The sequence below is a fragment of the Nymphaea colorata genome, chromosome 7 (assembly GCF_008831285.2).
Source record: "Nymphaea colorata isolate Beijing-Zhang1983 chromosome 7, ASM883128v2, whole genome shotgun sequence".
NCBI lineage: Eukaryota > Viridiplantae > Streptophyta > Magnoliopsida > Nymphaeales > Nymphaeaceae > Nymphaea > Nymphaea colorata.
The window spans coordinates 19,173,287-19,200,854 of record NC_045144.1 but is presented as its reverse complement, the minus strand read 5'-3'; the positions used below and the strand labels follow the sequence as shown (position 1 = coordinate 19,200,854).

The 27,568-nt window shown below is 37.8% G+C and overlaps 1 protein-coding gene across 1 annotated transcript; it reads right to left on the bottom strand.

The window, feature by feature from the left end:
- Positions 1 to 22,572: 22,572 nt before the first annotated feature.
- On the bottom strand, positions 22,573 to 23,944 carry LOC116257798 (HVA22-like protein e). Its single transcript, XM_031634784.2, has 5 exons — positions 23,646 to 23,944; positions 23,496 to 23,522; positions 23,247 to 23,369; positions 22,886 to 23,066; positions 22,573 to 22,768 (listed from the first exon to the last, which is right to left on the bottom strand). The coding sequence occupies exons 1-5, from the start codon at positions 23,690 to 23,692 to the stop codon at positions 22,748 to 22,750; spliced, it is 399 nt and encodes a 132-aa protein (XP_031490644.1). The 5' UTR covers positions 23,693 to 23,944; the 3' UTR covers positions 22,573 to 22,747.
- Between the last annotated feature and the right edge of the window lie 3,624 nt (positions 23,945 to 27,568).

Below are 27,568 nucleotides of genomic sequence, written 5' to 3'. Positions count from 1 at the left end.
TATTCGATCGATTGCGTATTACAAACAGGATTTGACATAAGAGATTTTTTTCCTCCTTATGTTGTCTTCCATCACAGATTATACAGTAACATCTTAAGCTATGGATTAGTTATGCTAGATTCTTCCAGAGAACTTGATTTGAAGTTGCAGAACAAACTTTAAAAGGCAAAAGCTTAGTGCTCTCTCCTTCATTCACCAAAACATCCTTCCTTTTGTGCATCTTCTTTTATGCTTAGCAACTCTTACAATCCTCATCACCGACAGCATAAGAGCTCATCTCATGCACACATTCCTGTTCAAGAGGTTCTGATGAAATAATTTCTAAAGATCTTTTGTTATGTCGAAACCCTTTTCTCTTGGGTTTCTTCTGCAAGCTTCTTGCACGTTTCTCTACAGTAGTAATATCCTCAACCTGATTGCTTGAGTCAGATGTGCTGCAACTATATGGGTCAGACAAACCAAAAAGAAACATTTGATGAATCAGCAATCCTTTGCCAAGAATCAGCAGGCCATTTAGTAACCTTGTTATGAAGTTCTGCTGCAAAATGTTATTGGTCATGTTCGAAACTGGGTTGCAGCAAAGCTTCAAAACAAGATCACTAAGCGTTCTGCTGATCGTTGGCAAAACATTGTTGATCCATGAATGTTGCTTCTGGTTTTGTCTGACCCATATAGCTCTAGCACATATGATTCAAGCAATTTGGTTGTGGATTTTACTAAGGTAGTGAAACATGAAAGCAGTTCACGGGAGAAGCTCAAAAGGAAAGGGTTGAGGCATAACAAATGACCTGCAGAAACCATTTCATCCGCATCCATTGACGAGGAAGGCATCCAGGAAACGAGCCCTTGCGATGCCAGTGTTGGAGATTGTGCTAGTTTCAACTGTTTGATGGTTAAATTGTCAAGCAGAAAAGAATATACAAAGAATATACATCGAAGAACATTGGTTTGGTGAATGAAGGAGTGAAAACTAAGTTTTTGCCTTTTGAAGATTGTGCTGCATCTTCACAAGTAAGTTCTTTTGAAGAATCTAGCACAACTAAACAATCTTGTGCATCAACAGCTCAAGAAGTAGTTTTATAATCTTTGATTGAAAACAACATGAGAGAGAAAAGAAACTCTAGCAATGTGGGTTGTAGCTACTATTTCATGTGCTCATCCAAATATTCAGCCCTAGCTTCTCTTGGAGCGAGGGTGAAGCCAACGTTGGGCCTGCATGGGTTCTGGCCCCACTTCATTTTTTTTTAAAAAAAATTTACATATATATATATATATATGCCTATATATATATATATATATATATATATATATGCCATGAGCTGTAGTACCACAAAAAACTTATTTTAGTCATTGATTTTTTTGATATGGATGATTGTGGGAAAAACAAAGAGGAAGAGAGATGATAAGGTATTTTAGTATCTAACATTAATTACCAGCTTTTTCAATTCCTTGTTTTTCTTTTAATCATTCTTCCGAAAAAGTCGAAAACCAAGATGATTCTTTATGAGTCTAACATCTAAAAATCTTAAATTGAATCAAATGGACAATGAAAAGATTGTTAGGCCGACTCATGATCATTTGCTTGCATTATTTAACAGCTTTTTTAAATCTCTGTTTTTCTCTCAATCATTCATCTTAAAAGCTCAAAAACCAAGATGATTTTTTACAATCTAGCACATAAAAGTCTTCATTGAATCTAATGGTTTTGTTTGGCTGACTGACGATCCTTTGCCAGCATTAATAACAGTTTTTTCAGCTCCTTGTTTTTCTCCTAATCGTTGAACTTTGAAAAGTAAAAAACCAAAGATGATTCTTTACGGGTCTAACATATGAAAGTCTTAAATTGAATCTAATGGACAATGAAAAGATTGTTTGGCCGACTCATGATCCATTGCTTGGCCTAGCAAATCTGTTACTAAACGACGCCTGTTACTAAACCATGGTAGGCTTTATCAAGGCTCTTATGGGCTTGTTGGTCTTTTATGTATCTAACCAAGTTGCATAATTTGATTTAAATTCAACATATGTCCTGGATATATTTTTTATATCCAACCTTTGATTTGTTATTAATATCTGGATCTGGGTCTATTCAATCCTAATTTCAATTTGAACCCTTGATCCACCTTTTGTTTTGGATCCAAACTCCTGATTCCAGGAGTGAATCCTTCCATCCAAATCAATCCCCCATAAAATTCAAATCCAAATCCTAATTCAATAAGTTCTGCATGAATTCCAAATGCAAGTTGAATATTTTAATCCTTGTCATTTTATGGGTCTGCCTATGGAAATATTTCTACCCCTGCAGCTAGCAGCTTACTGCCTGAAGAAAACTAAGGCTACCTCCTTGATTAAACTCCTACATATGTACTTGTCTATTCGAGCAGGAGATTGATATACATGCATGCTGCATAAAGTTCATCTTTCTCTTTCTCTCTCCCCTAGAGAGAGGGAGAGAGATGAGTGAAATTCATTGTTGTTGGATGCCAAATAGTTGTCAGATGACTAAAATTAAAAATGGCCGTTGCCACACCATAAACGATTCCTGATAACAATGTAGTGGCTGTGTTTTAATGATCATTTTTCAAATTTAAAACATTCGCAACTTCCAGCATATGATAGGATTGAATTGATATAAACACAACGTCGATTTCTGCATATAGAAAAAGAAATTGAGAAAGCACTTAACTTGAAGGGAAAACATTATTTATCACTAGGAATGCAAATGAATCGGTAAGATCAGATTGCTGTGTCCAAAACAGATCCAAAAGCATTCCAATTATAAATCCAAAACAGAACCAACTATCTGTACATCATTTACATGTCATCGAAGACAGCATGCGCTATTGTTTATCTAGATTTTACATTATAAAAGTAAACTCCCCATTCTCCAAAGAGGAAGGTTTCCAATTCTCCATTGAGTCAATGTACACAACAAAAGGGCCCTATGATAAACCATAGTACTGGCGACCAGGGGTGGAGACAAAAACTTTTCATAAGGGCCTCCAAATTATATTTTTAAAATTTTGACAAAAGTTAAATATCATTTTTCAAAATTTTTATATAAGGCAAGTGAAAATATATAGGGCAATCCATTCGTTTCTCTTGTTTCTCCCTGCCATAGACTCTTTCTCATTTCCACCGCCAGGTCGTTGGAGATATGGAGGTCTTCCCTGAGTCCTGACTGACATGGCCTAGAAGCATCGGCGGAAAGAGGAGAGGAAAGAGAAAACCCACGGTGAAAAGGAAGGGTTTTCGTGTGTCTTCCAAAGTTTACACAGAAAATTTTCAAGAGCGATCCCTAATTTTCTAAAAGTTTCACATCACCATTACTGACGCATAGTAAAACACAAAAATCAGGATCTTTACTTACGTTATTACCTTTGCTAACATTATTTAAGAAAGGTCACTGAAGACCAAGGCAGAGATTTTACTGGGACGTCACGAGGGAACATCACTTAAGACTCGAAGCTTCACCGACATTTCTTCATAAAACATCACTTGAAGCCAACGACCTACTGTGACGTTTCCTGGAAACATCATCGATGGCGACTGGACACCCAAGAGTTTGCCTTCAGTAACTTTGTCTTAAAAACAAAAGAGAGCCTTTAGTGACGCTTATGTAGAACACCGTGACTAAAGAACCTCAAGGCAAGGGACCTTCATTGACGGCTCTTCATAAACATTACTGAAGACCTCACCTTTAGTAACATTTGTTGAGACAACATCACTAAAAATGCAACCTGAGGACCTTTAAACCACTAAGGTAGTGGACGCCCTTGTATGCCCCGTTTTGCCAACAATACGACATTTAAGGCGTATTCAATTGACAATCGAAAGCAGACATATGCTTTCACAGTTATGTTCTATGCACAATTCGTTCATAATCAAGTCCAAAAACTGTTAAAAGAGAACAATATCTTAGGTTAGACATGCTTATAAAATCTCCCTTACTAAGCCAAGATCATGAACTCACGTTCCAAGCGGCTTTTGTCTCGACATATCTGGCCGGAATCACCAAATTCGTTCGACAAGAACCTTAGCTTATTGACACATTTAACCATCTGAAAGTGGTGAAGGACTGCTTCACAAGCTCATTAATATAACACAACATCCGATATGTATATATTACCGATTAAATACATGTATCTTATAGACCGCATACATCTTTATTAATATTATCCATCTTATTTAGATTAATGCAACTTGGTCTAGACTTGTCTAGAAATTAAGCCACAGTCACTGAGCTTGAACACACCTCACTCCTTGCGTTTGTGCTCCAATCGGGTGAGCATAAGGCTAATCCCACCACCCAAGTGAAAACTGAAGCCCCCCCAGGGTTACTTGAGAGTGGCGCCCCCCTACGCATTATTTGCAGCAAACCTCCTCCCCACCCTACTCCCCCGAGCCATTGCACCAACCCCTTTACAAACAAGTTTTTACTTCTTTTTATCACACTCAGGTCTCTTGGTGGAAGACTTAATTTCTTCAATGAAACTATGGTAAATCACCTGAAAGCATGATCAAATATAGCATTTATATCCTTCATTTATCTAGGTTTCTAGCCACATGCATGTGCATCAAATGATTTTGCTCGAAACAAAAAACATAGATGCTCAAGAACTCAAAAATCAATTTGCAGTCATGCCTTTAATGTTGGGAATACTTTTTCTTTTTCTTTTTTTGGCAACAATCTCTCAAATTTTTTAAACATGCAAAGAATAGGTTTACTTACCTAAAGTTTTTTGGGCTACACTTCTGAAAAGGCTAAAAATTTATTGCTAATATATTTTCAATTATGGTTTTGGTGATTGGAATCCAATATTATTTGGTAAGGATTTCCCAAAATTTTCGTAAATGGAAAGAATTGGTTCACTTACCTTACGTTTTTGGGCCACATTTTTTAAAAAGCTTCCTAAAAAGCATAAACTTTAATCCTGTATCTAAAGTTTCAGAGTTTCACCCATTTTTTTTAAACTATAAATACCCCCTTGAGGGGATATTCCAAGACATCCAAGCTAATATCCAAATACGGACCTCTTGGACATACTATAGAGCAAATTAACGAAGGCTCCTTGGATATAAAATTGCCTCCTTGGCAGAGTTTTCTACATTCAATGGGTACATAAAAATTTATCGATTGAACATTTCGTTTCGAAAGAATCATTTTCAAGTGGTATTGGATCGTTTGCGTATTACAAACAGGATTTGACATAAGAGATTTTTTTCCTCCTTATGTTGTCTTCCATCACAGATTATACGGTAACATCTTAAGCTATGGATTAGTTATGCTAGATTCTTCTAGAGAACTTGATTTGAACTTGCAGAACATGCTTTAAAAGGCAAAAGCTTAGTGCTCTCTCCTTCATTCAACAAAACATCCTTCTGTGCATCTTCTTTTATGTTTAGCAACTCTTACAATCTGCACCACCGACACCGCAAGAGCTCATCTCACGCACACATTCCTGTTCAAGAGATGCTGATGAGATAATTTCTAAAGACCTTTTGTTATGTCGAAACCCTTTTCTCTTGGGTTTCTTCTGCAAGCTTCTTGCACGTTTCTCTACACTAGTAATATCCTCAACCTGATTGCTTGAGTCAGATGTGCTGCAACTATATGGGTCAGACAAACCAAAAAGAAACATTTGATGAATCAGCAATCTTTTGCCAAGAATCAGCAGGCCATTTAGTAACCTTGTTATGAAGTTCTGCTGCAAAATGTTATTGGTCATGTTCGAAACTGGGTTGCAGCAAAGCTTCAAAACAAGATCACTAAGCGTTCTGCTGATCGTTGGCAAAACATTGTTGATCCATGAATGTTGCTTCTGGTTTTGTCTGACCCATATAGCTCTAGCACATATGATTCAAGCAATTTGGTTGTGGATTTTACTAAGGCAGTGAAACATGAAAGCAGTTCACGGGAGAAGCTCAAAAGGAAAGGGTTGAGGCATAACAAATGACCTGCAGAAACCATTTCATCAGCATCCATTGACGAGGAAGGTATCCAGGAAACGAGCCCTTGCGATGCCAGTGTTGGAGATTGTGCTAGTTTCAACTGTTTGATGGTTAAATTGTCAAGCAGAAAAGAATATACATGGAAGAACATTGATTTGGTGAATGAAGGAGTGAAAACTAAGCTTTTGCCTTTTGAAGATTGTGCTGCATCTTCACAAGTAAGTTCTTTTGAAGAATCTAGCACAACTAAACAATCTTGTGCATCAACAGCTCAGGAAGTAGCTTTATAATCTTTGATTGAAAACAACATGAGAGGGAAAAGAAACTCTAGCAATGTGCACTGTAGCTACTGTTTCATGTGCTCATCCAGATATTCACTCTCAAAACGGTACTCCTGGTTAAGAGACTTTGTTGCTCGTCCAGCAGCAGAAAATTTCGATGCTAGTGTCGACCCAGGGCTTATGTTTACTTCCTCTTGTATAAATGATGATGCCCACGGCACGCAAACCAGTGATAGGCTGCCTACCAGCCATTGGCCAAACCGGTGCGTCAAGACCCCTTTGGGCTAAAAACTTAATAAGTATACTAGGCAAGACTAAATAAGTTTTGGTCAAGTGACTTTTGAGACTGCTTGATTTATTTTCAAAATGGCACATAAGATTTTGAATCTTTGTTGAAATATGTATTCCTTTTTCCATATAATTAGACAAAAAAGTCATACGACACATGACATGTCGTTATGGCACGTTCTATGTTTTATTGCTATTTTAATATTTGAAGATATTTTCTTTGTAGTCAACATATCTTTTATGTTGATATTAAAATACCAAAACAATGTATTTTTGAAATTAAGAGCATTTGAAATATAGATTCTAATAATTCAAGAGATCGTTTACTTCCAGGCAACAACTTCTTTGGTTGGGAAACGTCCAGCCGACAATTGTTAAATAAAACCTCTTGGCATTGAAAAAGATTGGTTTAGTTATTACATTACTTTCTTGAAACTCAAACATGAACCAATATCTATTGCTTGAACTTGCCCTGAATTTCGGTCCAATTTCAACTTACATAGCCAGTGGAAACATTAATTAGTTAAGTAATCAAAAGCAGCATTAGCAACTTCCCCAAGCCCAACATGATCAAACACAACATGGATCATCAAACACAAATGAATATAGAACAGGTTTAAAAACAAAGGCTCTGGTATCAGGAAACTGGGCAAGTGTAGGATCACCTTTATTTTGAGCGTACAAATTAATTGCTAATTTTAACGTTATTTGGTGGAAAGATGTGACAAATGATGACTTAAGTCTAGTCACTCCTTTGCAAACAAAGTCTAGGCATCAAGATGACTGATGCGACTCAAGTCTTTTCATTGACTTATCATCACTGCCTAACTTTTCTGTCCACTTCAGCCAATAGAACTGATTAAAGTCATTCTCTCCTAGGGTTGTGTTTGATGGACGCAGATCTCAGCCCCAATCGGAGTCAAATTCATGTTTTTTTATATTAAATTGTGGATTTGAAAATCTACTTTGGGGGTAGATGTTGAACTCACAATTCCATACAATTATGGATTTAAACGACCATGGATTTGAGATTTCTTCAGATCTCAGATCAGTGGGGACTCAAACACAACCTTACATATTACCATAGAGTTTAGTGTGTTGTTTAACGAATAGAAGACTTCCTTAAGTGAGCAGGAGGCTAGCGGCCTACTGCCTAACCAGAAGCAGAGCCAAAATTTTTTTTTCATGGGTGGGTCAAACGGTCCAACCTCTGGATTCAGGTAGGGCCAAACTGAATCTGAATTTAAATAATACAGAGTGCAACTAAAAATTTTCACTTTTTTCAAACTTTTTTTTTTTTCGATTCGTTGGGTGGGGCCATGACCTAGGCGAGCCCCCTCCCTCCGCCCCTGTGCTTGAGGAAAACTCGAAGACTCTCTATTCTCCCTACTGCCTGGGTTGAATTCCTTATGTAGTTGTTTATTTGAGCAGAGGTTGATATACATGCTGCTGCATCAAGCTCATCTTTCCTTTTCTCTCTCCTCTAGAGAGAGAGAGAGAGAGAGAGAGAGAGAGAGAGAGAGAGAGAGGAGTAAACTTCAACGCCGGCTTTTCCCTTGGCTTAATTATTTCTAAAGTTAAGAGCTATTGGCAACTATCACCAAAAAGTCCTCTTCATGTTACAATGCAATAGATAGGGGACCCTGATCAGCAACCCTTGCACAAACAGATATTCAACAATAAAAACTACGAATCCTGCTCGTTTGGACTTTTTTTTTTTCATTATAAATAGCAGAGAAGATTAACATAAAAAGTGAAAAACAAACTAATAGACCTATCTACAAACCGCGATATTGGTCAAAAGAACTAAAAGTGCTACTAACTAAGTGAACTAAACTTACACCGTATAAAACTGTATCAGAAAGTATATTCATAAAAAGAAAGCAAGTCATTTAGCCGAGGCCCGGCCGGCCCACCGGCGGCGATGGCCAGGGTGGCAGCCGCGAAGTTGGATGGAGGAAACTATCTGTCCATGGAACGACCCATCAGGGCAATCCATTCATTTCTATTGTTTCTCCCTGCCCTAGACTCTCTCTCATTTCCACCGCCAGGTCGTTGGAGACATGGAGGTCTTCCCTGACTGACATGGCCTTAGAAGCATCGGCGGAAAGAGGAGAGGAAAGAGGAAACCCACGGTGAAAAGGAAGGGTTTTCGTGCGCTTTTCAAAGTTTACATAGAAAATTTTCAAGAGCGATCCCTAACTTTCGAAAAATTTCACACAACCATTACTGACGCATAGAAAAGCACTAAAGTCAGGATCTTTACTGACGTTATTACCTTTGCTAACATCATTTAAGAAACGTCACTGAAGACCTAAGGCGGAGATTTTACTGGGACGTCACGCGGGAACATCACTAAACACTTGAATCTTCACCGACATTTCTTCATAAAACATCACTTGAAGCCAATGAGGCAATGACCTACTGTGACGTTTCGTGAAAACATCATCGATGGCGACTGGACACCCAAGAGTTTGCCTTAGTAACTTTGTCTTGAAAACATAAGAGGGCCTTTAGTGACGCTTATGTAGAAAACCGCGACTAAAGACCCCAAGGCAGGGGACCTTTGTTGACGGCTCTTCATAAACATCAATGAAGACCTCACCTTTAGTAACATTTGTTGAGACAACATCACTAAAAATGCAACCTGAGGACCTTTAAACCACTAAAGGTAGTGGACGCCCTTATATGCCCTGTTGTGGCAACAATACGACATTTAAGGCGTATTCAATTGACAATCGAAAGCAGACATATGCTTTCACAGTTATGTTCTATGCAGAATTCATTCATAATTAAGTCCAAAAACTATTAAAACAGAACAATATCTTAGGCTAGACATGCTTATCAAATCTCCCTTACTAAGCCAAGACTATGAACTAATATTCCAAGCATCTTTTGTCTCCACAAATCGGGGCGGAAAATGAGTGAAATTACTTACTGTCCCCACATAGCTTATTGACACATTTAACCATTTGAAAGTGATGAATGGCTGCTTCACAAGGTCATTAATATGTACGTTACATGCACACCATCCAATATGTATATATTACTGATTAAATACATGTATTTTATGCACCGAATACATCTTTATCAATAATATTACCCATCTTATTTAGATTAATGCAACTTTGTCTAGACTTGTCTAGAAATTGAGCCACAGTAATTGAGCATGAACACACCTCACTCTTTGCGTTTGTGCTCCAACCGTGTGAGCAGAAGGGTAATCCCACCACCCAAGTGAAGACCGAAGCCTCCCCCTCCCCTCCCCATCATCCCCAGGGTTCAGGGTTACTTCAGAGTGGCGCTCCTGCTATGCACTATTTGCATATCATTGTTTTATTTTTTTTGCATTACAGAGGATTTGAATTTGAAACAGAGACTGACTGCAAACCTCCTCCCCACCTTACTCCCCCGAGCCATTGCACCAACCCCTTTACAAACAAGTTTTCATTTCTTACCATCACACCCAGGTCTCTTGGTGGAAGACTTAATTTCTTCAATGAAACTATGGTAAATCTCTTGAAAGCATGATCAAATATGGCATTTATATCCTTCATTTATGCATCAAATGATTTTGCTCGAAACAAAAAACATAGATGCTCAAGAACTCAAAAATCAATTTGCAGTCATGGCTTTAATGTTGGGAATCCTTTTTCTTTTTCTTTTTTTTTGGCAACAATCTGTCAATTTTTTTTAAAATGCAAAGAATAGCTTTACTTACGTTGAGTTTTTTGGTCTACACTTGTGAGAAGGCTTTCAAAAAGGCTAAAACTTTATTCTTAATATATTTTCAATTATGGTTTTGATGATTGGAATCCATTATTATTTGGTAAGGATTTCTCAAATTTTTCGTAAATGGTTCACTTACCTTAAAAGTTTTTGGGCCACATTTTTTAAAAAGCTTCCTAAAAAGCTGAAACTTTAATCCTGTATCTAAAGTTGAAGAGTTTCACCCCCTTTTTTTAACTATAAATACCCCCTTGAGGGGAGATTTCAAGACATCCAAGGCCCTGCCTAAGAGCTAGAAGCTAATAAGCAAATAAGGACCTCTTAGACATACTATAGAGCAAATTAACAAAGGCTCCTTGGATATAAAATTTTCTCCTTTGGAAAGTTTTCTACGTTCAATGGGTACATAAAAAATTATCGAATGAGCCATTTCGTTTCCCAACTGAAAGAATTTGTATTCGATCGATTGCGTATTACAAACAGGATTTGACATAAGAGATTCTTTTCCTCCTTATGTTGTCTTCAATCACAGATTATACAGCAACATCTTAAGCTATGGATGCACAAGATTATTTAGTTATGCTAGATTCTTCCAGAGAACTTGTTTTGAAGTTGCAGAACAAGCTTTAAAAGGCAAAAGCTTAGTGCTCTCTCCTTCATTCACCAAAACATCCTTCTGTGCATCTTCTTTTATGCTTAGCAACTCTTACAATCTGCATCTCCGACAGCATAAGAGCTCATCTCATGCACACATTCCTGTTCAAGAGGTTCTGATGAAATAATTTCTAAAGATCTTTTGTTATGTCGAAACCCTTTTCTCTTGGGTTTCTTCTGCAAGCTTCTTGCACGTTTCTCTACTCTAGTAATATCCTCAACCTGATTGCTTGAGTCAGATGTGCTGGAACTATATGGGTCAGACAAACCAAAAGAAACATTTGATGATTCAGCAATCTTTTGCCAACAATCAGCAGACCATTTAGTAACCTTGTTATGAACTTCTGCTGCAAAATGTTATTGGTCATGTTCGAAACTGGGTTGCAGCAAAGCTTCAAAACAAGATCACTAAGCGTTCTGCTGATCGTTGGCAAAACATTGTTGATCCATGAATGTTGCTTCTGGTTTTGTCTGACCCATATAGCTCTAGCACATATGATTCAAGCAATTTGGTTGTGGATTTTACTAAGGTAGTGAAACATGAAAGCAGTTCACGGGAGAAGCTCAAAAGGAAAGGGTTGAGGCATAACAAATGACCTGCAGAAACCATTTCATCAGCATCCATTGACGAGGAAGGTATCCAGGAAACGAGCCCTTGCGATGCCAGTGTTGGAGATTGTGCTAGTTTCAACTGTTTGATGGTTAAATTGTCAAGCAGAAAAGAATATACATCGAAGAACATTGGTTTGGTGAATGAAGGAGTGAAAACTAAGCTTTTGCCTTTTGAAGATTGTGCTGCATCTTCACAAGTAAGTTCTTTTGAAGAATCTAGCACAACTAAACAATCTTGTGCATCAACAGCTCAAGAAGTAGTTTTATAATCTTTGATTGAAAACAACATGAGAGGGAAAAGAAACTCTAGCAATGTGGGCTGTAGCTACTATTTCATGTGTTCATCCAAATATTCAGCCCTGCCTTCTCTTTGAGCGAGGGGCGAAGCCAAGGTAGGGCCTGCATGGGTTCATGAAAATTACATGTAAAATTTTAAAAAATTTTACTTGTTCTATACAAAATTTTAAAAAATGATATTTCAGCCATAGTAAAAATTTTAAAACTTTAATTCGGCCCGCTTCATGAAAAATTTCTGGCGCCGCCCCGCCCCTGCTTCCAGCCTCACTAAAAGTGCATTGTAGTGTTTAAAAGTGAATTGTAGTTGTTCCAACAAGCTTGTGATGCACTTTTGGCTGCATGTCGTTGCAAGTTCCTTAGCTTCCATACAGATCAAGCTATGACATGCTAATTCTTCTTTCAACACTTGGAGAGAACTTTGTTTATCATTTCAATATGAACCACCATTTAAGCTCTTTGATGAACTTGCAAATTAAAAGAAGGCAGAAATTAAAACTTAATTATAATTAATGTTTCATTTCTGCCTCTTTTTAACTCCAAAGTCACTCCCCCCTTGGCCTTTCCCTGTTCTACTTATGAACGGAACAGATAGAATTAATAAAACTCCAAACAAAACAGACATGACGGACAGAACGGACGGCACCAAACAAACGGTGGATGGAAAAGACATGGTCTTTTGTTCCTATAAATTCATCAAACAAGTGACAAAGAATGCCCCTACCCCTGTCCACTGTGGCTGAACAATGGTGTTATAGCCTGTGAAATTGTAAATTTAAGTGTTGGTAAATTTAAAAGATTTTTTTTTTACTTTAAAAATCACGTTTATATGATTATAAATATTTTGAAATGTATTCTAAAATTTAACTTTGCCGAGCTATAAGAGTCACTCATTTGTTCTTACTTTTTTTTTTTTTTTACTTTCAAGTTTTTTTTCACTCTCAAAAACTGAACCCCGGGTTGAGAGACTTTGTTGTTCATCTAGTAGCATAAAACTCGGATGTTGGTACCAGTAGTGTGGGCAGTTGCCCAAAAACCTCTTTTGCCGGTGAAAAAATTGGTTTATACTGAATGGGTTGTGAATTGCCCAAAAGTATCAAAACATTTATTTTTAAAAAACAAAAACATATAATAAATAATTTAAAACAAAAACCTCAAAGTATAGGTAATGGGCCTAATGGCACTCCTGAAATCGAACCAGCTCGGCACCGATTCAATTTGGATCGGCCGAATTCAGGCTTCTTTTAATAACGCTGCTTTGGACAAGCTTGTTTCCCTTGGTGCTTTACTTTTTCCAGCAAAACGGATCCGGTTAGATCCGGACAAGAAAATATTATTAACATCTCTCCACTGGGTCTATCTTACGCTGCCCTGCTTGGCCCATAGTACTTTGTTTTATAACCAATGTACTGGAAAGTATACTTTGTTTATTAAATGCTATGATAAGAACTAAGGGCACATGGATGCATATCAACGTAGTTAAAGAGATAAAACTAAACATAAAATAAAGGAAAAGCGAAAAGCAAAATAAGGCACCAAATTAAAGCCTTCCCACGTACTTTCGGTAGGTATCAGGCATGACATTAGTCTTCAATCCACAAATCATAAAAAACATTTCAATTTTTTCCTTTCTTTTCTTCTTTTCGGGCGAGCAAAAGCAAGGAAACCCTCCTTCTCACTTTGCTTTTAGGATTCAGAGTTGTGTCGAGATCGGGTGCAGTGATTGTTTGTTCATCATGAATATATGGAGTTCATGTTCAGATAAGAGCTTCGGCTCTCTCTCTTTTGAGTAGTAGAATGAAATATTCATCCCAATTCATGACTAATTCAGTTGAATTAGCGAATTGGCAAAGCGGCAAAGATTTAGTTGGATTGGTGAATTGGGTACTCAAAATTTGTAGCTTCATGAACTCGTTCTGTAAAGTGATTTTCGTGGCACAAATTTTATCACGTAACGTGGCCAAGTTCTTGAACTAGTTCAAGAACTTGGCCAGGTTATGGTGAGTTCCGATTTTCTATATTACCATTTGGCATGTTTACTTGTCCCAGTTGCATTAGAATATTGTACATTGGCATGTGAGGCAGTCTATATGGACCCACAGTTGTGGTCTATGCACACTCCACTCACAGGTAAGCCCAAGATTATTAAAACAAAGCAACTTGGTGTAGTCATGCTTATTAGATGGCCTTAATAACCCAACATCATGAACCAACGTTCCAAACACTTCAGTCTTCACTTGATCCAAGCCAAGTCACCCCTAAATTTATTGGTTCTTCACAAATTCACTAATATACACTGCATATATAACATGTAGTATGTATTTGTTGTCTACTTTATACATATACCTCGTGAATTGCCTGTGCTGATGAACACTACCTGTGTTGCTGACTTTAAGACGGCTTCGCTTTTAAATAAACTTGCCTGAAAGATGAGCCACAGCCGATTGAGATCGGACACTCATCTCATTCTTTGTGCTCGACTTTCGAGAGCCATTCGGGGACAAGTTTTTCATTCGTAAGCGCATGTTTGATTGCTTGACTCTTTTTTTTTTTTCAATGAGAAGCAAAAATTTTGGGTTTTCTGTTGGACCTCTTCAGATCTGACAGAAAATTCATATATTTCAAATGCAAAAGCTAGACAAGTTATCCAGAATTTTTGGAAAAGGTTTCAATAGCGCTTGTCTGATGTAAACTTTCTATCTTGGTAAAAGAGTTGTTTCGGCAATCAAACTTGCCCCAATAAACAAACATTTTTCTTTTTTTCTTGAGTTTTTGGAAAAGGTTTCAATAGCTCTTGTCTGATGTAAACTTTTATATTTGTAAAAGAGTTGTTTCGGCAATCAAACTTGCCCCAATAAACAAACAATTTTCTTTTTTTTCTTTTTTAGCCTTAAATGGTTCATTCAATTGCTCTTAAGAGGCTATTGCCTTTCCACCATCTCACTTCTCCCCCTTTCCTCTGTCTACTACCTTCAAGGTTTACAGAACTTGCTTCAGTACCTATTATAATCCAAAGAAAGAGCATATTAGAACGTGATAGCAAGCACTCTAGGATTTAAACACAAGTCCGTTTATAAGATAGACCGAATGCACTACTAAAACAAGTCAATTTAATGCAGTTGACACATTTACCAGCTTTTTTTTCATCTCATGACTGGTATATCACTAATGAAACTGATTGCACCAAGCACTCATGGTATGAGTGCGTAGAAAAATAATAATAAAACCTTTTTTAAACCGCAGATAATTGCTTTAGTCTTGTAGTAAAATCCAAATCTCTTGAAAATTGCAAAAAAAAAAAAAAGTAAAGAACAGGGGAAGACATAGGTGCTTTTTTGTATGAAGAAAGTGGCATTCCCACTAGTAAAAAGTTGAGTTGTGCTTTTCAAACATGACTTTTCAAGTCATTGGTTCCGAAGTCGTGAACTTCAGTCCAACCCAAACAAGAAAACCTACAACACTAAGGAACCCAACGTTCAAAGGAAATTCAAATAATGACCTTTCTTTGGAAGACATCACCCCTTGTTTTTTGCTAGCTACTCTTCTGAAGAACTCGAGAGAAAAACAAAAAAACTTATGTAATTTTCTGTAAGCTGGATGCCATCTCTAGCTTCTATTGATTATGTACCTCAACAATCAAGGCCTCTGTATTCTTGTTCAGTTCTTTTGTTGGAACAAGTTCTTCTGAATGTTTTTCTCTTCTACCATGAAGCGCATGTCTTTTGCTGCTCCCTTATGATCAGAGCTTCCTTACACCACATTGTTTCAGCAACCGATTGAGAAGATTTTGGGGGAACTCTGTAGTTGGTAGAGGCTGAACTGAATCTCAAGACACATGACAATTGAAAGAAGACAGTAGAAACATGAAGAAACTGTAGATTGGCTTAATGACAATCTTTATTCATGGAGAGAGATCTGAAGAGTCGAACTTGGCCATAGCAGAAGAGGGTTGATCTAGCCCAAGAAACTAAAATCCACAAAAGGAAACCAGAAAGAAAGGTGATGGTCTTGAGGGTTGGAGGTAGGCATTCTTTGGTTGCATTGCTCTTGCCATGTTCAAAGAGATGAACACAATTGGAGGATGTCATATTGCAGGAGTTGCAAGCTTTTATGTAGATAATGGAACAAACCTAACTACTTCTACAAGATTTGTGTTGTCCAAAATAGTATGCCCATGTCCTGTTCGTCTGAATTTTACAGACTATGAAACTAAAGTTTAAAATTAAAGGAAGGTTTCCAAATCTCCATTGAGTTTATGTACAGAACAAGAGGGCCCAAGAAGAATTTAGCTACAAACATGCCGATCTTACAGACACCTATGTCAAACCTTCCGTTCTCTGTCACTGTGTCTATGTTCAGGTCATATTCTTACCATTTACAAGGAGAAGTTTGGCTTCAAGCCTCCTTTGTTGGTTAAACCTAGCAATAAAATCTTCAACCTTCCTGTTCAGTTCATCGACGGGCATCTCGCCCTCTTCCTCCTCTTCTTCCACACCCTTCTCAGTCTGCAACTCCTCCTCATCATCTTCATCTTTACTCACTTCCCAATCATCTTCCTCCTTGACTTCCTCGCTCCTCACTTTCATCACAGACTTGTCTTCGTAGAAGTGGGTGGTGGTGGTGGTTTCCTTCCTTGCCATGGGAGGAGCATGGAGCTTCTGGGAGCCATTCTTCCTCTTAACGTATTCGTCGTAAATGTCCGGCTTTGGGCTCGAGGTGCCCAAAAATTTAGACTCCCCAACAAGGACGATGATGATGACATTGGAGACAACGAACAGGAATTTTGGGCAAAGAATGTAACCCATCATGTTGGGAAGGGAGACGCAGAGGAGAGACTTGATGAAGAAGCAGAGGGGAGAAAGCCAGAGAGGGCTTGATAAAAACAAGCCCACCATGATTGGTGTCACTGCGTACAAAGCGAGCTTGTGGAGATAATTGGTCTTCTTGTACTTGACCATGGCTCTGAATTTCTCAACTTTTACGGGGTCCATAGCTCAAGAGATGTGCAGTAAAAGAGAAAGAGAAGCGAATGAAAGAGGGAGAGCTCACAATCCGGAGAAAATTTTGGGAGCGGGATTCAAGTTCATTGAGTAGGAGAGAAGATAGAGAGAACAGAGGAGGAACTCCATATGAGAAAATAAAGCAGGTAGGGGGAGTTTATATAGCATTGAGGAAGATGGTGGTAGTGGTTTTGCTTCAACCATGCTGCCTTTTAGAGAGAGAGAGTGGTTTTTTGGAAAAAAGCAAAGCTTGATTGGTTTGATTTTCTCTCTCCTCCCCAACTTTTAACTTTGCTTTCCACCATTGTGGCTGATGGTTTTGAAGGAGGAGCCCACTTCGTGGCCATTCACTGGCTGGCCTTGTGATTAAGGAAACCCTAAAATGCAACAGTGAAGGCCCTTTTCTTACTGCTTTCAATTGTGGGAGTCTTTGGAAGCCCAATTTATCAGCAAAGCCATTTTTTAGTCTCATTGGCTTTTCCTTTAGTCCCCATCTCCCACTCTCAAAAGCACAATTATTGAATCCATTTTCCCCACTTCTTTTCTTTGTTTTGGGCCCTTGTGGTAGAAAATGGGGCATGCTATTGTATAGTTATCATCAAAATCAGATATGTGTGTTGGGTACTTCACCAGGACACGATACGTAGTTCAGTATGAATGCTGCCTCGATTCGGACACGCCACGATCAGTAGCGTAGGTACACATAGGCTGCCCACCCCAGCAACACATTTTTTATTTGTTTTTATATATTTTTACATAAATTTCTTACAATTATTTACTTATTTATATATGTTGCGTCTGCATCGTGTTGCACTGGACAGAGTGTGAAACGACCCTTTTGTTTAATGTGTGACTTCGGCATCATGCATGTTTCGTGTCCGATTACACGTATCCGTGTGACATAGCCATGAGTAAAGACTAAGTTGATCCCACCTACCAAGGGGTCTCCATCTATGGAGGCTGTGGGAGCAAAAGCAACCTCACTACTCTTCTCTTATACACCGGCCGCTCCCCTTTGAATCATAAGCAAGATGATTCCCCTTTGTTCTTGTGGAATTCCTTATTAACAAAAGAATTCTGAAATTAAAATGTTTGTTATACTCCATCTGCTAAGTACAAAGATTTGAAACATGCTTCATTGAATTTTAAAAGACAATTCTTTTGAACCAAAAGTGATGACTAAACATTTCAGGATTTCAATTTTTTGGACTAATGAATTTTAAATATGTTGTGATGTTTGATCTAAGTTGTACATTTACTCCAAAACGTGGACTAGGTTGAATTAGTGAAAGGTATTTAACATTTAATAAAATAGATTAGAGAAATCCAAGCAATTAGCTGCTTTCGTTAATGTTGGAAACACTAATGGGCACAGGAGGAATTACAATGGACTTAATCTGATGCATGGTTTATGATAAATAAATGTCCAACAAACAAATTTCTTATTGTTTAGATGAAACTAGATAACCTTGCCGCCATGGCTTTGTGATGGTGCTAGAGTTGGTATGCCAGAAGTAAAAAGGGAGAGAGCCTCTCTCTCTCTCTCTCTAAAAGGAGCGTGGTTTTCTTTGTGCTTCTCTCTCTCTCTCTCTCTCTCTATACAAGGTGGTGGTTTTCTTTGTGCTTTTCTCTCTCTCTCTCTAAAAGGAGAGCAGTTTCCCAAGAAGTCCGTCGCTCTCTAAAAGAATGGTGGTTTCTCCACACACACACTCTCTTCTCTCTCTCTCTCTCTCTATAGTGGGTGGCTTCTTGGTCTCTCTCTCTCTAAAAGGAGGGCAGTTTTCTTGGTCACTCTCTCTCTAAAAGGAGGGCAGTTTTCCCAAGAAGTCCGTCACTCTCCTCTAAAAGAATGGTGGTTTCCCCACACTCTCTCTCTCTCTCTCTCTCTCTCTCTCTCTCTAGTGGGTGGTTTTCTTGGTCTCTCTCCCTCTTGGGGACAATGGACAGGCAGATGGTGGCCAAAGAGGACAATAATAAGAAAATGGTTGGATGGCTAAAAGACTGTGAAGTGGGAGACGTATTGCTGCTGTACTGCTATTATAAGATGCGTTTGCTGCTATTATAAGGTGCGTTTGAAGCATGCAACTTTTTCTTCCTTCCACCCTAAGTTTTCCAATATCTAGCAAAGCGTTACAGTTGGATTCTCTCTCTCTCATACGCTAATAGCTTTTCTATATTTTGTATTGTTAAAAATTATTGCAAATCGCGTATTCCGCGCGACTACAGTTGTAATGAAGAGGCTCATTCTTATACACGGTTAGGACCCTTAATCCGATAGATCTCAACCTACCTCCAAACAGTTTTGGTTTTACCCTGAAAAATACTAGAAATCAAAGTTGTTAAGGGATGGATTTGGGTCCGTTGGACCAAGCATTCAGCCCGATGTGAGAATGAGTCGAGTTATTACAATGGTATAAAAAATGATTCAATACTTGGACTTAAAGTTCTACATATGCGGACGTGTTAGTTTTAAGAGGGTGCATGGATTGTAACATGTCACTTTGAGAAGTTGAGTTTAGTAATAAAAAATATGAGAGATCTTTGAAAGGAGTTGTTAAGTGATTGGTTGTTATGGTTGGTAACTTTTTTGAGTCAAAACAGAAGCTACTAGGAAATGGATTGAGATCCGTGAAACAGACGCCTAAGCCCAATGTGGGATTGTATTGGATCATTACAACAATTGGTTGACTATGGTTTTTAGTATGGAATGCGCTATTTGTGACAGTTTTTAGCATCGCAAAATATCAAAAAACATCATTTGGTCATAGATGTATGCGGGCTTATTTCAATTTTTATATATAGACAAACACACATACACTAAGCGGAGGTGATACTTGCATCCGCTTTTGGAAGAAGTAATTTGCACAAAGATGACTAAGCTTCAAAAATACTGCCAGTCCCTCTTCCCCCAAAAACCACCTCTCTCTCTCTCTCTCTCTCTAAATTGGTGATTGAGGAGTTTGGAGGCTTGTAAGAGAGATGCTTAGGAATAGACTAATGAAATTTGGGTATTTAATACGATTGAAAATGCACTAACAATTTAGTTTCTAAAGTAATTGTTTATTTGATACTTGTCCTTTCGAGAAGCATGACTTTCTCACGAGTGCAGATTCAGAAACTATATTTTAAAATTTTTTTACCTCCAAAAGGTGGGACCGTCCGTGCCGCCTTTATCCAAAAATTTTATACTCTCAATGATAAAATATGAAAACGTTTTCTTCTTTTTTTATAAATAAAACAGACTACAAGAGCATGCTTATCAAAGAAAATAGTTTGTTAGTGTTTTATGAATGTATAAGCATTTTGTGAAACTATCCTAATTTTCTAGACAAATTCATCGATGAGTAATAAATTATAGGCTTTAAAATGTTTATTGCTGAGATTCGACATTGGATCTTACGTAAAGTGGATTTAGTATTGACATCCCTACATACATATATATACATATACATGTAGGACAAAAAAAAATATCATACTCAAAATTCAAATCGGATATATTGACATCCCTACATACATATATACATACATGCAATTGAGTTGACACAAGGTCAGCACAAACTGCAATACTGATCGAAGATCTTGTGTAGAATTTCGCTAAAAAGAGATTTCAGTTAACCAGAAGAGAGTGTAGGGTACACAGGACGCTGCTTTATTGGCCTTAATCTCATTGGAACTCTTTTATTTTACGACTCCAACATAGCCAATAGAAAAAAAGAAGCCTCTGCTAATCCTTTTTTGCGCACTAATAAAGTAAACTTAGAGCTTTGCGGCTGAAAGAGACATAATTTGAATATTAAATTCTTAACTTTCTTCACGTTGAGGGTCTTGAACCAACCAATGTATCGTGTCGGTTAGTCCATCAACCTTACAAAAAACCACCAATGTATAACAGTTTATTACTATTTTATGATCATGTCTAAAATATTGGAGGGCTTAGAGGGCCTGGAGCAGACTTATCTGCCCAATTTTAACATAGATTTGAAGAATATTTACAAATTGTTTTCACTGGCAATGGCATTAGATGAGAATGTTCCATGAATCTGGTTCAAAATAAAAATAGAATCGCGGAACATTTGTTCAATAGTTTCATAAATCTATCATAATTTTGAACTAGATTCATGAATTCAGTTTGGAATCATGAATTCAATTTTGAAGTAGATTCATGAAATACTCACATGGTGTTGTGTTCTTAATGTCAAACACTCATTCGGTGTTCTTAATGTCAAACACTCATTCGGTGTTCCTTAATGTTGTGTCAAACACTCATCCGGTTCGGTGTTCCTCATTCGGTGTTCCTTAGTGTTGTGTCAAACACTCATCCGGTGTTCCTAAGTGTTTCTAATGTCAAACAACCTATTCCTAATTGGCATAGTTGGTAGGAAACGGTGAAGTTGGTAAGAAAAACATTTTGTGAATATCTCATAAAGTTGGTAAGAAAAATATTTTGTAAAAGAGGAAAACATTTTGTGAATATCTCATAAAACTAACTCTGATATTGAATACAACTATTGTTTCGTGAACTTTTTCGTGAACTTTGTTATAATTGTATACAACTATTGTTTCGTGAACTTTTTCGTGAACTTTGTTATAATTGTCTGAATAACTCATGGGATGCTCACAAATTATCTCTGCCATCAAACTCCCCGTCAATGGTTTGGAACAACCAGGAAGACAATAAGTAGCCCTGTCATGGGTTGAAACTTGAAACTCTATTATAATTTCTTTTAAGACTTGGCCCTGTGGCCGTTAAGAGAAAGCTTTAATGGTTTGAAACTCTATTATAGTTTCTTTTAAGACTTGGCCCACATATTTAATTCTTGTCTTTTATGAAATAACCAAATTATAGTTTTAAAATTTTGACAAAAACCTTTATAATAATCAAATTATAGTTTTAAAATTTAAAAAAAAAAATCAAAAAGTTAAAGTTTTAAAATTTTAACAAAAACCGAAATAGCAGAAATACAACCCCTCCCAAATCCTTGAAAATCGAAATATCAAAAACCCCTCCTAAATCCAACCCAAGGCCAAAATCACTTCATACTTCTTCATACTTCTTCCGTTATCTGGATCACTTTCATTATCTCGACCAGACCGCTCCGGCCGTTTCTTCTTCTATGCTGCTCTCTTTTTTTTTTTTTTTTGCCGAAGTATAATTTTAATTCTGTTGTAAATTGTATGCAAAGATACAAGTGCATGCTAACCGATCGGGCAAAGGAACAATTCGAACGACCGGAGAGTTGGAACACCCACCGGAATGCGATTTGACACGATGTACGAGAACTTAAACTAATCATGCGTATTGATTCTCCTGATAATCCAGATCCAAATAAATCAGGCACGCTCCTTTACGAGAAAGGCACATGGATTTCCTCGAGAATCCATATCCAAATAGATCAGGTACTCAATACTCATATGCATCTTCATGAGAAATTCATGTGGAATTCCACATCCAGTCAGATCAGGTACTCACTAAAAGTCCAAATCCGCAATCCCGATTGCATACACGTCTCATCGGATGCCCCTTCAAAATCGGCATAGAAAACGCTCCTTTTAATGACCATCACCTCTGCTCGAGGCAACCGGCGAGATCTGAACATCACCGCCTCTCTCTCTCTCTCTCTCTCTCTCTCTCTCTATATATATATATATATATATATATAAAATCTCGAAATCTTTCTATAATGATCACATGCACCGCGGGGCACAACTGTGTTAGCGGGTTTGTCTGCCAAAAGCACAGCAGGAAGACGACCAAGAAGAAATTGAAACACGGAAAACGAAAAAAGTGCACATTCTTGAACACTCCAGCGTTCCAAGGATCTCCCCATTTACAAGCATCGTCGAAGAGAAAAGATACAGAGAAGAAAAAGAGAGATTGACAGAGGAGAGAGAGAGGGAGGGAGCAACTTTTCTTGTTTTACAAACTTCAAGATCCTCTCAGTACGCCTCGTGCTCTCCCTGACATGTGCCGTTCCACCAATTGTTTACCAGAACAAAGAAGCAAAGTTAAGTAATTCTGCACAGAACCGCATTTCTCATCACAATTTTGTTCTTTATAATCTATTCAAAACTTACTTTCTTCGGTTGCAGGAAGTCGGTGAACTTGTTCTTGTGAGGATGGTCCTTCCCCACCTCCCCACAGTACTTCCTTAGCTGCTCCCTTACAAATTTCTCATAGATGAAGGATGCCCCTCTGAACTGGGGAAGCACCAACCAAGCTATGAACAAGACCTTCGCTTGGTACCATATGGGTATCCTGCAAAAACAGAAAAAATCATCATTGTCATTAATTTTTTAATCTTATTATAACTAAATCTCTTGCTTTTACTTAAGCACCATTGTAATCAAAAGCAGAAAACTAGAACAAACTTGCTCTCAAACCAAAGTTTGCAGGAAGGAATCTGGTATTTCTTAGGAGAGACATTGATATATTTACCACTGCAGGATAGGGGCTGCCACCATCTCCATGAGAGTCAAAAATGAGTACAAGATCCAATAAGCAAGCCATTGCTCATCGTCCAGCTTTGATGGGCTCTCGATTGCTCTAACAGATGCATACCTACTCATCCCCAATAAAAGTTGGTCACCAAAAGAACTAAAGTCCTCCTTTCTCTGTCTCTCTCTATGTGTGTATCTATATATATGTGTGTATGGAGAAGAAGACAGAGGGTGAAGGAAAACTTACAAAGGGTACAGGAGCATCACGGTCGGCCTGGAGACAGAGACAACCAAACAAACAACGAGAAAGAAAGGAAAAAACACCATCAGATCAGGAAAGGTTCTTATTAACACACACGCACACACACACAGAAGAGAGAAAGAGAGTTTCATGTACCCTGCTAAGGAGTGAACGTATGTCAAAAAGGTCCAGAAATGGCCCATTTTCTTTCCAGTCGCACGCAGCAACAAAGATTGATCGCAGAAGGGTGGTGGGTAGTCTCTGGTTTTGCTTGACACGCCTTGCCCTGTTTCGGACTTTCTTCTCTATGAAGAGTTGCAGACTGAAAACACAGAGAAAAGCGGAGAGAGGAGAAAGAGATAGATAGAGAGAGAGAGAGAGAGCAACGCTGCAACTGACAGAAAAAAGAGGAAGAGAGTCGCAGAGCAAGCGAGAGGAAGGAGAGAGAGTTGCAGAAGAACTGCTTCTGCTGTGATGGATGACTGCACACCTTTATAGGAGGGCGGGGGAGGAAAGGGTCGTGGCTCTACGCGTGGCTTACTTAGGAAGCGGGTGATGCGGCCAGGTTCCGTAGCAGGAAGGGGACACGTGGCGGCTTTCCAGTCAGCATCCGAGCGCTGCCTTCTACGTGGCGCCTTACGTTAGGAACCAACCGAGCTGTCGAGAATCCGACCGCCGGCCGGCTACCTTCCCCAAAGCACCGTCATTCCTTACGATCTGATTCCTCATAAACCGATGAACATGATTAAGAAATTAAGTTCAACCTCGCCCCTGTGATTGACACAAAAAAATTACATAATGTTGTTCTATATAGTAATTTTAAGTGATTCTCTCAAGTTTTTAATCTGTTCAGGTGTGGCTTTCTACGTTTAACATTTGAATGACGCGTTTGATTATTTCATGTTTTTGTATAGTTTTATCCACGGCTGAGGTATTATTATTATTATTATTATTATTATTTTTAGTTGAGTGGCACTCAAATCACCAACTTACGTCCAAAGCTATCAAACGCAACCTAAGATCATCACTCTTAAAAGCTCGGTAATCTCTATCGTGTGCCGAAGGATGCAAGGCATTATCCTTGTACGCGGAGAAATAATACAAACTAGGCAAGACTTTATTTTAAGCATAGAGATGGCCTCCAATGGTAAAAAGTTAAAGAGTTGGTAACAGCATATAAGAAAAAACTTCATTCCTTTATCTCATTTGGTTTCTTTTCTCCTTTTACCTTATCTTCTCAACTCTTTTCCTTATCAACTTCAGTTGTATTTTTGAATCGTCCATAAAGATTTGATGACAAAATGAAGGTAAAATCTTTGGTTAATTAAAGGAGATTTGTTTTCTCCTTTTACCTTTATCTTCACAGCTTGTATCTTCATCAAACATGGGTGCATTTTTGACAAACAAGAAAGGATGGGTGAAGCCCGAAACTGCCGTCTTTTCCGTTTACCTCCACCATCCGGGCTTACTTTGGGACCTGCACAGAACCACTTCACATGTTAACTAGAATGTCACGTTTTCTCCTTTTGCAGTTTAAGGAGAATGGTATCCCCAAGGTCGAACTAACAACTATACTCTAATCAGACCAACTATACTATGCCCATTAAGGCAACAATCCCAGAAAAAGATAGCAGAAAATAAAGCCAGCATCGAACCTTATCGTCTTTTATGATTAAGTTCTTCCTTTTCATCGTCAATTTCTATATGCTTTATTATTTCATGATAAGCTGGGTTCATGAAAAATTTTTTGCTCTACCCTGCTTGATGCCAAAGATATCGCATTGTCTCCCACAAAAGTGATGAAACCTGTTATTGACCTATGGTCCTAAAGACTATGTGTACAAATTTAAGAGATGGATTGAACCTTTTAGAAAACTTAAATAATAATGTTTGTGCCCTTCAGGTAGCACAAAATGTGTTTAATTAATCCTCGTTTACAAGTTTTGTAAGTGCATATGTTAACAAGCCTTATTAACCACATAAGTATGATACTTGAGGGTTAAGTGTCATAAAGATCCTATGATACCTCGACAGATTATGTAATAATTATTTCCCCCAGGGGCATAGCATAACTGGTCAAACAGGCGAGCATGTTGAAGGCACATTGCCTGTTCGATTTTCGTGGGTGCTATTTTCTTGAACTGTAAAACATGAAATTATGACACTCAAGCTAAAAGGCAAATCATATCCCACATGGGTACCGATGCAACTTTGGACCCTAGAGGCAGGAGGAATGGAGGGGTCTTGTGGTCTCACTTCGGGCATGGGGCAACCTCCCACTCCCTCAGAATAATTCTTGATATGACCAATAATAGTTAAATGGTAGCCGAATGGGTATTATGGTTGGTTCGGCCATTGTCATGACATGCTTTCTCCACAATGTTGAAAATACAACTTCTGTGGAACAATCCCAACATAACTTTCGGGGCATGCTTATATACTTGAATGCATTTATCCAAAAAGGAAAGATATCTGTGAGATGATCAGAGGTAAGGGATCAAAAACAAGTAGAAGAAAGTGTTCTAGAGAATAACATCATTTATAAAGCAAAATAAACATCATAATTAGAGCATGTTGGGCAAACAAAATAGTATATAACGATGTCATCAATATGGCCCAAGATTGAGACAGATTCATGAAACAATTTAAAATGTGTTATGTGAATATGCCTCAAATTTTAGGGCAGATAGAAGATAGAAGCAGAGGTAGGTGTGGTTTGTTGGGTCATACGCTCCACGGTGCCTACTGTAAAACCTTGTTTTTAATTATTTGATCTGGGTAGGTTTGAGTCTAGTTATATGAATCAACCCCATGAGACCAGACTCACTGCCTCAAGTTCAACTAAAAACTTGTCACATATATATTTAGTGTCCTATAGACAAAAATCCTACTGTCGCCCTTTGCTGCAATAGCAAGCTTTCATTTTGTCAGTACTGACTAAACTAAAAAATTTTAGCTCTACCACTACCTGATGTTGTTCTTAATTCAATACGAAGTTCTTATCCAATTCAACTAGTCGAATTCATGTTCAAATCAAGTGTCCAATAAATTAATAACATGCCTAAATTCAAGGAACATCAGCTTTTATATCTAAATAGAATTAAATTTTAAAATTTAATTTAAAGTGCCTAAAGTCAGAAAAATGAAAACCGAGAAATTTCCAAATGTGAAGTTTCAATCGGTTTGACAGCACATGAGCTGATGAGCTGAGCCTTGGAGAAACTATCTCCACATTACTCATTGGATGTGCTCAGCAGCCGAGCCAAAGGATGGCGACAGGGATATAATCCCTTTTAAAAAATTAAAAATTTATATGTAAATTTTAAAAAATATATAAAAATTTTAAAAAATAATATTTTAATCCTTCACGCTTTCTTCTGCGTCAATCAATTATGTCGTTGACATTCAAACGAGACTTAGAATTTTCACAATCTAAAAAAATAATAATAAAACATCTTTTTTATATAAGCTTTCTTCTTCGGATGACAATTGGTGTCCTTGAGATTCAGACGAGCCTCGGAAGTTTCACTATTTAAAAAATGATAAAACATAGTTCATTTTATGTGGCCTTTCGTCGATTAAGAGCCGCGACAAGGAACTTTACGTGGTGTTGAGAAGTTGGAATTTGAAATCTCCACATTTCGGGTTCTACGTTTCCAATTTAAAAAAAAAAAATCATGAATTTGTAATCTTCACATCATTAATTCATGGATGTCAAGTCAAATAATCTTCCTTCTCACCAGAAAACAGACTCTTGGTCTAAGTTTTGAGCCAATCAAACGCCCCTATGCATTAATTTTTTTAGTTCTAGAAATTTTAACACCTCCAGTGCAACACCTACAAGTGTCGAGAGATTGAATTGAATTGTCTGTTCATCAAGTCAACTTGTGGGCTTATTTATTTGATGTTAGTCGACAACCAATTGTTTGATCATTTTCATTCGAGTCAACTTATGGATTGGCGATTATTTCGGACAAAGCCAGAAATTTTTTGTGAGGGGAGCGAATTAAAGTTTTTCAAAATTTTGAGGTAAATAGAAATATCATTTTTCAAAATTTTAACAAAAAAAATATTTTTTT